Here is a 14636-nt window from a genome sequence, read left to right on the forward strand (position 1 = left end):
CAGTAATTTAAGTCTATGCCCCAACCACTGATGCCGAAGAAGCTGAGGTTGATCGGTTCTATGAAGACCTACAACACCTTCTAGAACTAACACCAAACAAAGATGTCCTATTCATCATAGGGGATTGGAATGCTAAAGTAGGAAGTCAAGAAATCACTGGGATAACAGGCAGGCATGGCCTTGGTGTACAAAATGAAGCGGGACAAAAGCTAATAGAGTTTTGCCAAGAGAACACGCTGATCATAGCAAACACTCTTTTCCAACAGCACAAGAGACGACTCTACACATGGACATCACCAGATGGTCAATATCGAAATCAGATGGATTATGTCCTTTGCAGCCAAAGATGGAGAAGCTCTATACAGTCAGTCAAAACAAGACCTGGAGCTGACTGTGGCTCAGATCATGAGCTTCTTGTTGCAAAATTTCAGCTTAAATTGAAAAACGTAGGGAAAACCACTGAACCATTCAGGTAGGACCTAAATCATGTCCCTTATGAATATACAGTGGAGGTGAGGAATAGATTTAAGGGATTAGACCTGATAGACAGAGTGCCTGAGGAACTATGGACGGAGGTCCGTAACATTGTTCAGGAGGCAGCAACGAAATCCATCCCAAAGAAAAAGAAATGCAAGAAAGCCAAGGGGCTGTGTGATGAGGCTTTACAAGTAGCTGAGGAAAGAAGGGAAGCAAAAAGCAAGGGAGAAAGGGGAAGATACATCCAACTGAATACAGAGTTCCAGAGAATAGCAAGGAGAGACAAGAAGGCCTTCTTAAATGAACAATGCAAGGAAATCGAGGAAAACAACAGAATGGGAAAGACTAGAGATCTCTTCAAGAAAATCGGAGATCTCTAGGGAACGTTTTGTGCAAAGACGGGCATGATAAAGGACAAAGAAGGCAGGGACCTAACAGAAGCAGAGGAGATTACGAAGAGGTGGAAAGAATACACAGAAGAACTATACAGGAAAGATCTGAATGTCCCTGATAGCCATGATAGTGCGGTCACTGAACTTGAGCCGGACATCCTCGAGAGTGACGTCAAGTGGGCCTTAGGAAGCATTACTAACAACAAAGCTAGCGGAGATGACAGTATTCCAGCTGAGCTATTTAAGATCCTAAAAGATGATGCTGTTAAAGTGCTGCACTCAATATGCCAACAAATTTGAAACACTCAACAGTGACCGCAAGACTGGAAAAGGTCAGTTTACATTCCAATTCCAAAGAAGGGCAACGCCAAAGAGTGTTCAAACTACCGCACAATTGCGCTCATTTCACATGCCAGCAAGGTGATGCTCAAAATCCTACAAGCTAGGCTTCAGCAGTATGCGAACCAAGAACTACCAGAAGTACAAGCTGGGTTTAGAAGAGGCAGAGGAACTAGAGATCAAATCGCCAACATTCGCTGGATCATGGAGAAAGCAAGAGAATTCCAGAAAAACCTCTATTTCTGCTTCATTGACTACGCTAAAGCCTTTGATTGTGTGGATCACAACAAACTGTGGCAAATTCTGAAAGTGATGGGAGTACCAGACCACCTTACCTGTCTCCTGAGAAACCTGTACAAGGGTCAAGAAGCAACAGTAAGAACCGGACATGGAACAACTGATTGGTTCAAAATTGGGAAAGGAGTACGACAAGGCTGCATATTGTCGCCCTGCTTATTTAACTTATATGCAGAGTACATCATGAGAAATGCCGGGTTGGATGAATCACAGGTCGGAATTAAGATTGCCGGGAGAATTATCAACAACCTCCGATATGCAGACGATACCACCCTAATGGCAGAAAGCGAAGAGGATCTAAAGAGCCTGTGGTTGAGGGTGAAAGAGGAGAGTGCAAAACCTGGTTTGAAACTCAACATGAAAAAAACTAAGATCATGGCATCTGGCCCCATCATTTCCTGGCATATAGAAGGGGAAGAAATGAAAGCTGTGACAGATTTTATTTTCTTGGGCTCCAAGATCACCGCAGACGGTGACTGTAGCCATGAAATTGAAAGATGCTTGCTCCTTGGGAGGAAAGCTATGGCAAACCTAGACAGCATAGTAAGAAGCAGAGACATCACCTTGCCGACAAAGGTCCGTCTAAACAACGCTATGGTTTTCCCAGTAGTAATGTATGGCTGTGAGAGCTGGACTATAAGGAAGGCTGAGCGCCGAAGAATTTATGCTTTTGAACGGTGGTGCTGGAGAAGACTCGTACGAGTGCCCTGGACTGCAAGGAGGTCAAATCAGTCAATCCTACAGGAAATCAACCCTGAGTGCTCATTGGAAGGACAGATCCTGAAGCTGAAGCTCAAATATTTTGGCCACCTAATGCGAAGAGAAAACTCTGTGGAAAAGACCCTGATGCTGGGAAAGACTGACGGCAAAAGGAGAAGGGGACGGCAGAAGATGAGATGGCTAGATAGCATCACCGATGCAATGAATATGAACTGGAGCACGCTCCGGGAGAGAGCTGAGGACAGGAAGTCCTGGCGTGCTGTGGTCCATGGGGTCACAAAGAGTCAGACACGACTGAACGACTGAACAACAACAACAAGCTGGTTCCAAAGAATTGCACAACTAGTTCTGTGTTCCAAAAGAGCTTCAAGCTTGTCTTGCTTGAACAGCAGTTCCCCCATGATGCATTGCAAGATAATCTTGAAACTGAAGGGATTTTCAAAAGTATTTTGTGATATGGCCAACAGTTCATAGAAAAAAAAATCCACGTGGGCACACCCAAGCTGACTTTGGATGCTATTTTATTATATTTATATCCCACCTATTCTCCAAGGATGCCAGGGCAATGTACATTGTCTTTTTTCCCTCCCCATGTTGAGCTGGGTTAGTATGGAGGGAGGGGGAGAAAAGGTCAAAGTCACCTGTGAGCTTCATGCCCAAGCAGAGATTTGAACTTTATTTCTTAAATTTAAAGTGTTTGTGCATACTAGATGGTGGAGGGGAAAGAAAGAAAAAAGTGAGCATTGGACTGTGGGGTCAGTAACTGGGTAGAAGTACTGTGGGTCACATTGAGCAGACGGTTGTGCAGAAGTTGCATTTTTGCCAGATGGCTGCTCCCTCTGGAACCATTGATTGATTCAAATATTTATAAACTGTCCTTCATCAAAAGATATCAAGGCAGTGAAATAAATTATATAATATGTCGTACAACCACAAAACAGTAACATACAGTAATAAATCAGCAGTAAAAAGCAGTTAAATACAATGACAGAGACTGACCAACCTAAAATGCCCAAGCAAACAGAAACATTTTGACTTGATCTCTCCAATACCTTAGCAAACATTTTCCACAACATTTTAAGATGTGCTTGAACATTATGACCCATTTCATACATAACAGTGGCACATCATGGGTTAAGTACTTAATCCACGATTTGCTGGATTGCGTTCTGCTTCCGATTTGAATATGCAACCTCCACTCAGCCCAATCATAGGTTTCTTTGTGATAATGCCAACCTGGACCCTTTGGGTTCTTCGTGGGATAAACAACCCAAAGTTAACCTATAATTAGTTGATAGGTTAACTTTGAGTTCTTCTTCATGGTCTCTGTGCATTACACATATGGGCTTTGCGCCTGCACGGAGCCTCAGTTCGGGAAACTTCCATAGCTAAGGAATGTTTTGGCGGGAACCCTCCCTCACCGTCCCACCTCGCATGTCCCAGCAGTTTCCGGCATATCTCTTCAGTTCCTTTTCAACTGCCTTAATGGTTGCTTCGTTGGGAGCGTCGTCTCTTTTTTTAAAGTTAGAGCTGAGGTTCTTCTTGTTTATTGTTTCCTGTATGTATGTATGTATGTATTTAATACACACACACACACACACACACACACACATATATATATATATATAATAGATTAGTTAGCTTTATTTTGTCTAGTTGGTGTTTTTTCATTGTTCGCTGACAAGCGACTATTGCTGGCTTATGGCCCTTAAAGCCCTTTTCAGGAAATGTGTCCGATCTGGCAGTAAGCTGCCCCTGTCTGACAGCCAGTCCCTATGCCTCCTTTGCCTCAGAGACCCGCACATAGTGGAGACCTGCCACCATAGCCAATCATTTTCTAAACAAGCTCAGATAAATAGATCAGACAGATTGAAAGCAATACTGTGGAAAAGGGCTTTGCAGGCTCTAGACGCTCAAAAAGTCTCAACCTGCATGGGCCAAGAGGAGGTTGCATATTCGAATCAGAAGCGGCTTGTGTCTGGCAAACAATTAACCTATGATTTGCAGCTGTTACATGTGAACAGGCCCTTAGAGAGATTGATTTGTACTTTATTTCTTTAGCCATTTCTCCCCCCACCCCAAATTATGTTAGCCAGCTCTGCTGCTCCTACATGTGGTGTGTCAGATACAGGATTAGTTGTAAACCCAGCTGAGTGAATAGTGTTGGGAATTTCACAAGGGACACTATATTTGACTTTCTCTTCCAGTCATGTATTATACTAAATGCTCTTTTAAAGAGAAATATCAATTTTTCAGAGTTTAAAAGGATTCATACCATCATTTCATTAGTTTGACATATTCTATATGCATTTGCGCCCTAATGGTGTCATTAAATCCATATAATGAAATTCTTATGCATGAAGTAAAGCACATACCTATAAAGGCCCAGGACTCTAAAGATGTAATAATTTGCAAATAATATTTTATTAACCACCTCCTGTCTCCACTGTGCAGACAAACATGGTTAGATGATCACTCCACCTAAGGAAAATACTTGTGCTTGAGTTGTAGGGAATGATTTTCTTCCTGCTGATTTTCTTTTGTGTTACTGATCCTATATAACAGCCATTATTTTTAGCTATTCTTCCACTGTCATTTGCATCTCATTAAATGTATTACCTGGAAATCTCTGTGGCTAACATTAAAGCACACTGTACTGTTAGTTAGTAAGGTTAGGTCCTTATTTGATAGCATTGCTTTTAACAAGTGCTACAAAGATATTAAGTCTAAAGTAGTAAAAAAAAAAAATCCTGGTGGAGGTTCCTAAAATATTGGAGGAAATGTGGTTAGCCCTGTCTTAATAACTGGGAGCTAGCATAAAATTCTAGGTAGCCTGGAGCTTACAATTTTTCCAGTTAAGAAAGACAATAGAGGTTAATTCCATGTGTCCAGGTCTTGGGCTAGCTACAAAAGTCGATGTTAAAATGGAAACTGTTGATAGAAATTTCTGCTCCAAAAATACCACTGAATTTCTAGGTGTATGATTGATTTTTCTAAACTGCATACTCCGTTTTGTTCCAAATACCTAGCCATTTGCTTGTAGTCATCCTGACTTGCCTGATCTTAGCAAAACATACCTGTATGGAAGCGTGGATGTTTGCACTGTCTTTGAAAATGCATAAATGTTGCTCTGTAGCAACAGAAAGCATGGAAGGGTTGGCTTTGATCACAATAGACCACCAATTGTGCTGTTTTTCAAGAGCTCATACATTTTTAATTCACTAAATAAGTCAGTGTGTTCAGAGAGTAACTGTAAGTATTGAGTTGCTGTGTTTATATTTATTTGAGCCTATATTTATTTTTGGCATTAATTCTGCTTTTTCAGAGCTAAACTGTTTGATTTCAAAACATAGAATTAGAGAATATAAACGTGTGAGCATTGTGGTGCCTATAGATTATGCCTGTCAGTATTTGATTATATCCTTTCTTAATTGTTGTGTTTGCTTTCAGACCTTCAGCTTGACTATTCCTTATCAGATGAGTTTTGCAAGCATCACTTCTTGGTAGGACTGCTCCTCAGGGAGGTGGGAAATGCATTACAAGAATTCAGAGACATACGTCAAATTGCAATCAGTGTTTTGAAAAATTTGATGATAAAGCATTCCTTTGATGATAGATATGCTTCCAGAGTAAGTGGATTTCCAGAATTTTTGTTTAGTGAACTTGGGTATTAATCTTTCTTGTGTATTAGAACATACCTGTGTTGATAATTTGCAGAAATTTCATAAAGTCAGTCTAATGCCAGAGCTCCACACGTGCTCTAATGTGAGAAACCTCAGGCCTGGGATCCAAATCCAGCCCTCCTGGGATTCAAATCTGGTGCTCTGGTGTTCCCTCAGAAGGTCACGCCTGTTCTCCTGGCTCCACTCCTTTTCCTCCAGTCAATTGCGTGGTGGTTGCTAGGCCTTTGTGCAGTTTTTTCCCCATTCTAAAAGGTTGAAATGCCTCTCCTAAAGCTTAGTTACTTGCAGTAAGAGCTTTAAGCCACAATATTGCTTTCTATATTAAGAAAGCTGAAATATTAAATCGTTTCAGTAACTGTGTAAACTACACTGGCTGATACCAATCTACAAATGGGATATAGTTGCAGGCTTCTCTTTAAAGGGCAAGGAGGAACAAAAATCAAGGTATAACCCTTACTGTGGTGGAGTTATGTCTGAAAGGAAGCATCATGCTTTTCTGTTGGTGTAACTTAACAGCAGCATCATTTGTTTTAGGCTTCCAGATTATCAGATGGGGCTAAAATAGCAGGAAAAAAACTGTCCCCAATATTGTCCTAACAGTAGTGAACTGTTTTGAGAGCTTGGGTTTTGACTTTCCACAGGGATTGTAGATAAGCTCAGGAAGCTTGACTGCTATAGAGGAAGATATTTCTTTGTACCACAGGATACTGCTGGCAGGCTATTCTTCAACTCTGCCTACTGTTTGGAGAATTTACTTTCTTTAATGGATACTACACTCAGTGTATAAATATATTTGTACTTATATTTAGGGATTGAAAATGGGCAAGGGCAAGGTGAGTAGGGAACCTGGGAGAAAAGAGTAGCTCTCTCCTCCCAACTCTCAGGTGCGCAATCCTTTTGACCTCTGTTTAGATAAGAAATGTCCAACTTCTTTGGAATTCTCAGATTAGAGAAAAACTGAAGATTTATCTGTGGATGACTTTTCTGCATGGTGTAAATCTTCCTTGCATGCAGTTGCCCAAGAATTAGAGAGTAGACTTCAGTAGTTTATTTGTGGCTTGCAGGCAGAAGTGTATTAAAATTAAAACACTGTTTTGCCTATAGGCTTTGAATTTCAGTCTGGATAGACACTTGGGATACTTTTTTCTTCTCTAGTCAGACTGTCATCTCAGCTATTGAGTAATTGACATTTGTCCTTCCCACAATTGGATGGTCTGCATCTTTACCTTTCTTGATTCTTATATGAAACTCACAGATTTTGAGAGCAATATTTTCTACTCTTTCCTTTTTCTTCTTGGTGACATACCTTGATACATCTTGATCATCTTGTCAGATAATCCACCTATGTAAAGTATATGTAGAAAATTCATCCATGGGTGTAATCTAAGAATCCTTCTCAGAAGCTGGCAACATATGGGTCTTTGTTCAGGGGTGTTCTCAAAAAATGCTTTCTGTATGTAGGTGCCCCTTGCTCACCTGTTTAAATGAACATATTCAGATCTTCCAAGAACAAAGTCTCACAGAGTACAAGAAAATTCAAACCCTAGATACAGACATACAGACTTGTTATATTTGCCAGGAAACATTCTCTTAGACCAGGCTTGTCTGACTGTCTTTTACTATTAAAATATAATCATAACAACTTGTCTGACTGTCTTTTACTACTAAAATATAATCATAACAACCATCAGTGCAAAGCTTAAACATGCATAGATTCAAACACAGGATGCATTCAAACTCATACTAAGTTAAGGCTTAAGCAGAGCAAAAACAATCTGGGCAGCTTACCAGTCTTTTCTTACAGACAATAAAAGGGGGGGGGGGTAGCTTCTCCATAAGAGAGCTCCCGTTTTCCATATTCTGAGTAACTTTTTAATGCCTTTTCATACTCTGAAACATTTCTAGCTTATTTTCCTTTATTTATGTTCCATTGAGATACATTCTTAAGGATACAGTTCTATTCCTGTTATCAACAATGTCTAAACAATATTACTAAAATCTCAATCTCTTAATAGACCTATGACTACAAAAACATACAGTAATATTTCTGAATTCCATGACATGTTACAGGCATGTTTCTAACAAAATAATCTTTCTCCCACTACATGCTGTCCATGTTTCTGTGTCTCCCAAAACAAATCTCCTTTATTTATGATATTGGAGAGCGGGCATAGTTCAATGGCAGAATACATGCTTTGCATGCAGAATGTCCCAGGTTTGATCCCCAGTACCTCCAGATAGGGCTAGGAAGGAATCCTTTCTGAAACCCTGGAGAGCCACTGCCAGTCACTTTCAACTGGGCTAAATGAACCAAGGGTCTGACTCAGTATAAGGGAGCTTCCTATGTTCCTATGTACAATCTGAGTGTAGTATCCAGCTGTGCCCCAGTGCTAGCACACATATCCCACTAGAATAGACCAAGGCTTGTGCCATGTAATTAGGACTTGCTAGGGCAATGGGAAAAGACAGTGGCTTGCTGCCGAAATACGGCTGCAACGTCACAAATTGCTGCTTTTCCCTCACTGGCCTACCAAGCACTAGTTACATTGCACAGTTGTTTGTTTATGTCAGCATAATGTCATTAGTGCTAGTGCTGGGACGCAGCTGGATACTACCCTTTGACTCTTCCTCACTCGCTTATCTGATCGCATTCCTAATTTTACAGTTCTTTTGTGGCTTTATTGGCACTGTGGGGGTTCAGTTCAATGCCCTCTGCCCTGGGATCTTCTTCTATCAGATAAGAGCAGTGAACAATAATTATCTATTCTATTTATACCTTGGCACCTTCTGGATCCATCTGGGAAGGAAAAGCCATGTTTTTCATTCCTGCTGCAATAAAGTTATGTGTGTAACACTGGTTCTCAAAATCCAATCATTATATTTCCATTCAGAATTTGCTTGAAGGCATCTGATTATTGAATTTCCTAGTTGCACAGCTGGGACAAGGTAGTCCAGATGTGTGACATTTGTGACCTTATATAATAAGGACCCTCTGATTTAAACATCAAAACTCCCAAAGGAGATTGTAAATTACTGTAGTTAGACTGAATTAGAGAACAATCCTGTGAGTCCCTAACTACAATCCTGTGATTGTAGTTAGAATGAATTAGAGTAAAATCCTGTAGTTAGAATGAATTAGAGAACAATCCTGGGAGAGCATCCCAGGGACCATAAGATTCTTCCTAGTCCCTTCTCCAAGGGACTGCTTCAACCTCGGAAGGGGGACTCTGGAATCTGATCCCCCTCCCGCTCACAGCCACTGCAGAAAGAACCATGATGTCTGCATTATGAGGTCGCAAAAGCAGCCTCAGATGACCTCAGAGTGGCCAGAAAGGGGGACTTGCAGTGGGAAAGATTACAAATACAGATTACAAAGAATCTTGTGGCCTCCCTAGCTCACCTTTGCCAGCATACCTCTGCTAGATTGTCTCAGATGCCCATCTAGAGGAAAACAACAGCAAAAGACGATGGAGAGGCAAAAATTGCCACCTTCGATTCTCCTGCCTTCTGGTAGCAGTCTGGCAGGGCATTGGATATTGGGAAGACTTGGAGATCAGAGGCTTCTGTCCAGCGAGGGCCTCTGTCCAACCCATAGGATTGCAGCCTTAGTGTATCATTGGATATAGCAAGGAAGTAGTAACGATCTGTGGGCAGTGATCATTTTGGGGGGAAATACTACTTCTGTTTAATAGTGAGTTTTTGTATATTCCTATTAATTAATGAGAAGTAAAATGTTTTATACAGAGCCATCAAGCGAGAATAGCTACATTGTACTTGCCAACATTTGGCTTACTGATAGAAAATGCTCATCGCATTGATGTCAAGGATATTTCACCTTTCCCTATTAATGCTTCTAGCAGTGTAAGTAAATATTTTTGTTACTGAAACCTTAAAACTTTAATCATAATTACAAATATTCAAATATACCTCAATAACATAAAAGTTAAGCATATCAAACAGTGTAAAATAATTTCTTTGTATGTTAACAGAATGCAAAAGATGAATCAATTAGTTTACCAGCTGCAAATCCGTTAGTGACTCCACAGAAATCTGTGAATACCCTTGATAACAACCTCCACAAAGACTTGTTTGGTGCTATATCAGGCATTGGTAAAAAAAATTAAATCTTTTGTTACATTTCTCTGAGATAAGCTTTTATTGACTTATTGTGAACATAAAAATTTATCCTTCTAAGAAATAAAATCAGGTGTTTTGGATGCAGATTGTCTGTTGGTGAAACCTTTTTGGATGTGTAATGCCCATGTGGTATAGAGGATAGTGTTTGAACTTAGATCATGGAGACTTGAGTTTAAATAGCTATACAGCTATAAAACCTGCTGACCATGGGTTAATGACTGTCATTTTAATCAATTGGTTGTGAGGATAAAAGGGAATAGCCCGTAGGTATGCCACAGTGATCCCCCTGGGGAAAGGGTGGTATCCAAAATAATGAAGTCTAAAACGTAAATGCTTTAACTCCTATAAATGGAACAGTATTTCTGAGCAGTATTACATCCCCCAGTAATGATCCAGGTGTCATCCAGTTCTGTCAATGGTGTTAAATGCACATCCAACTGTGCCCCTCCTCCCCCTCACACACCAGGTTTTTGACATCTTCTTGGTGCATGGTTGAGGAGAAGGTCAAGACTAGTTAGCTGAATGAGAGGGGGGCAGTTAGGTGTGGGTTGGATCTCAGTAAGGCTGGGTGGTACTTAGATTGACTGCATAAGGTCACTGTAGAAAATGTTATCCCAGTAAGAAATACAGCTTTGGGAATCCACCTGCAGATGTTTTCTAGAATATTAGTTTCTTTACTTGTTGAGACTATAACGCATCCCTTTTCCATCATCTTCTTATTCAGCATCCCCATATACCTCTTCTACTCCTAATGTTAATTGTGTAAGAAATGCAGATTCAAGAGGCTCTCTTATAAGTACAGACTCGGGAAACAGTCTTCCAGAAAGACATAATGAAAAGAGCAATTCTCTTGACAAGGTATGAACACTTTTACACATTTGTGCCTATAGCATATATGTATAATAATATGGATCAAGCTGCTGCTTATACTGTCTTTCTCTTACACCAGACTAAATAAAACATGTTTCCTGGTATAAGGGGAGGCACTGACAGTGGATATTTGGCTAGAGAAGAAAAATACCAGTGTTTCAGTACGTTATAGGATAGCATAAAATGCCTTTAATGTGTGTATTCACTTATGTGTGTATGAATTTATTTTGGGTCTTCATTCCAACTACATAAATATCCTTTTTACAAGAAAAATTGTTTTCAGAAAGTAGCAGTATAGTAGCATTCATTTCTTTAAGGACATTCTAATTCACTAAGAGAACAATCCTGTGGTCTCTCAGTGAGCATCCCAGGTACCATAGGATGGCTCAGGAAACCTGTTTGAGGTCAGAAACAGCGTTCTGACCTTGGACGGGGGAGTCGGAGACCCAACCCCAGATCCCTCCCCTTTGTAGCTGGCACGGAAAGAAACTCACCTGCTGCTTCCCTGCTGCTTCTCCGAGTTGGAAAATCGACCTCAGAGGAGGAGAAAATGGTGTGTTCCAGCAGGCGAGGCGGGGAAGAGACTGGAGAGGCCAGGATACAAGTTATCCTGAGCCTCCTTCCCTCCCCCTCTGAAGTGCCCTTGCTGGATGGGCTAAAAAGTAGGGCTGTGCACCTCTTCGGCCTGAGGCCCAAACCCCGAGTCGAAGCGGGCCACTTCAGGTCACTTTGTGCCCCTTGTGAGGTGAAGCGGAGGGGGCACGAAGCGACCCAGAGCGGGTCGGGGGCTCACCGAAACACTCGGTGAGCTTCGGAGCTCCAGCCCCCGGCCCAGCTCCCCCCAGCGCCTCCAGGTCCTTACCTGAGCCGCCTCCTCCGTCACCGTCATCTTCTCCTTGCCACCGCGCCACGTTCTCTGCCGCCGCCATCACCTGAGGCCTGGACATGCGGCTACTCATTTTCTTCCAGGGAGTCACCATTTTTAAAATGGCAACCTCCTGGAAGTTCCAGGAAGTTGCCATTTTAAAAATGGCAACTCCCTGCAAGAAGAGTCGCCGCACGTTCAGGGCCTCAGGAGCTGGTGGCAGCGGCGAAGACAGCGGCAGCACAACAGAGAAGCTGGCGTGGGCTGACGTGGTGGTGGAGAAGGCGGCGGCTGCGGTGGCAGCAGAGGAGGAGGCAGTCCAGGTAAGGAGCTGGGGAGTTGTGCGGGGGCATCGGCAGGGGGACCTGAAGCGGGGTTTGCCATCCAAATTTGGGTTCGGGGCCAAAGCAGGTTGGAGGCCCCCTGAATCTGCCCCCCAAATCTGCCCGATCCGGATCAGATGCGCCTCAGAAGCTGCAAAGCGGCATCTGAGTCGGATCAGGGGGTCCCTTGCACAGCCCTACTGAAAAGCCCATCTAGTGAAAATACAGGAGATCGGAGGGCAAGGAGGTGAATATCACCTATACTGCTCCTCTTGCCCTGCCAGCTTCAGCCCGGCAAGCCATAGGAATCTTGGAAGCCCACAGGTTCAGGGGTTTCCGAGTGGCGAGGGTGCAATCCAGAGGATTGTTCACTGGCATAAATATAGTAACAAATAGCATCCATGGCTGTGTTCGGTGATATGGATCTAGTAATTAAGCACCTTAGTGTTCAGTTGCATTTGCCGTTTACTTGGTTTTTTTTTTTAGCATTTAGAGGATTAATGCAACATGATTTAACATTTTCTCCATCATAACATGCCTTCTTGTGGTAGAGGGAGAAACTCCTCAGAAGACATTCTGCTCATGCATTATGTACTACTGGAGAGGAAGAAGAACACTACCGATCTTCAAAGAAAAAACGTGTTACAGTGGACTTTTCACTACTGACAGTTCCATCTTTACCAGAGAAAAATGTTCATGCTGTTGTGTCTCTTCCATTACAAGGAGTATTTGTTCTTTGTGGTTTGTTTGGTTATGTTTCTGAATGCAGTGTGTGTTGACAGTTTTGCTTAACCATTAAAGCAACTTGAACTAGAGATGCAACTCAAGTAAAAATATCATGACATGGCATACTGAAATGTAAAGAAACATGAAATTTGACTGATCTATATAGATAAAGTTACTTATGCTAAATGGCAGAACTGTCATCTATTTTTTCCTTCCTGGTTAATGGCTTGATTTGCAGTGAAGCAATTGACAGTAGTACTGAGATTTTCAAACTTTCTCTAGCCTCTTTGAAAATCACAGGCTTAGGCTATGTTGACTTCAAGCTTGATGATTATTTTGATTCCTTCCTATTTAATATATTTTCAGGATAGTACTTAGCCTTGCTGAGTTACCTTTCAGCCTTTCTGATGGCTGATAGGACTTTTATTATATGTGCTGATGGGTTTCAGGCTTTCCTTCAGTACCAAATATGGCAGCAAGTGTTAACACAGAAATGGAAGGCAGAGGATCTGAGTAGACCTTAATTAGGTTGGTAGACTGCTGCAGGTGTGCTGTCTATTTTTACCCCATAAGTAGAAGGACATTGTTGTGAGGGGAGGCAGGCAATTCCTTGAAAGAAGGCTAAGAAAAACTTTGAAAAACTTATTTAATTCAAGTGTACATGAGCATTTTCTGTCAAATATCATTTGTCTGGTACTGTTTCCTGTGTGTCAGGTAAGAGCTCTCAGGAAGACATGTGATCATGCATGCCTACCAGATATTCTGAACCATCCAGATCATGTCACAGTGAATCTAGTATTATACAGTTTTTGTCAGTCACAATTGTGCGTTCTTTGGCTCTTGTTATTGTTCAAATGTGTGCTACTACACTTCAATCTGTGCTCATGTTGTTGTTCAGTCATTAAGTCGTGTCCGACTCTTCGTGACCCCATGGACCATAGCACGCCAGGCCTTCCAGTCCTCCGCTCTCTCCTGGAGTGTGCTCAAGTTCATATTCATTGCATTGGTGATGCTGTCTAGCCATCTCATCCTCTGCTGTCCCCTTCTCCTTTTGCCTTCAGTCTTTCCCAGCATCAGGGTCTTTTCCAGGGAGTTTTCTCTTCGCATTAGGTGGCCAAAATATTTGATCTTCAGCTTCAGTATCTGTCCTTCCAATGAGTACTCAGGGTTGATTTCCTTTAGGATGGACTGATTTGACCTCCTTGCAGTCCAGGGCACTCGTACGAGTCTTCTCCAGCACCACAGTTCGAAAGCATAAATTCTTCGGCGCTCAGCCTTCCTTATAGTCCAGCTCTCACAGCCATACGTTGCTACTGGGAAAACCATAGCTTTGATTATACGAATCTTTGTCGGCAAGGTGATGCCTCTGCTTCTTACTATGCTGTCTAGGTTTGTCATAGCTTTCCTCCCAAGGAGCAAGCGTCTTTTAATTTCATGGCTACAGTCACAGTCTGCAGTGATCTTGGAGCCCAAGAAAGTAAAATCTGTCACAGCTTCCATTTCTTCCCCTTCTATATGCCAGGAAGTGATGGGGCCAGATGCCATGATTTTAGTTTTTTTAATGTTGAGTTTCAAACCAGCTTTTGCACTCTCCACTTTCACCCTCAACCACAGGCTCTTTAGATCCTCTTCACCTTCTGCCATTAGAGTGGTATCGTCTGTGTGTCTGAGGTTGTTGATAATTCTCCCGGCAATCTTAATTCCGACCTGTGATTCATCCAACCCGGCGTTTCTCATGATGTACTCTGCATATAAGTTAAATAAGCAGGGCGACAATATACAGCCTTGTCGTAATCCTTTCCCAATT

The 14636-nt window shown here is 42.0% G+C and overlaps 1 protein-coding gene across 1 annotated transcript in view; it reads left to right on the top strand.

Moving 5' to 3' along the window:
* Positions 1 to 14636, top strand: part of DOCK9 (dedicator of cytokinesis 9) — a 177674-nt gene that overhangs the window by 114129 nt on the left and 48909 nt on the right. Inside the window, exons 31-34 of the mRNA XM_084844704.1 lie at positions 5676 to 5854; positions 9653 to 9769; positions 9898 to 10018; positions 10770 to 10903. Of these exons, the coding sequence (XP_084700830.1) occupies positions 5676 to 5854; positions 9653 to 9769; positions 9898 to 10018; positions 10770 to 10903 (551 nt within the window). The remainder of the gene's footprint in view (positions 1 to 5675; positions 5855 to 9652; positions 9770 to 9897; positions 10019 to 10769; positions 10904 to 14636) is intronic.

The sequence above is a fragment of the Heloderma suspectum genome, chromosome 3, assembly GCF_057233095.1.
Source record: "Heloderma suspectum isolate Gila_16-S chromosome 3, 16-S_ref, whole genome shotgun sequence".
In the NCBI taxonomy this organism is placed as follows: domain Eukaryota; kingdom Metazoa; phylum Chordata; class Lepidosauria; order Squamata; family Helodermatidae; genus Heloderma; species Heloderma suspectum.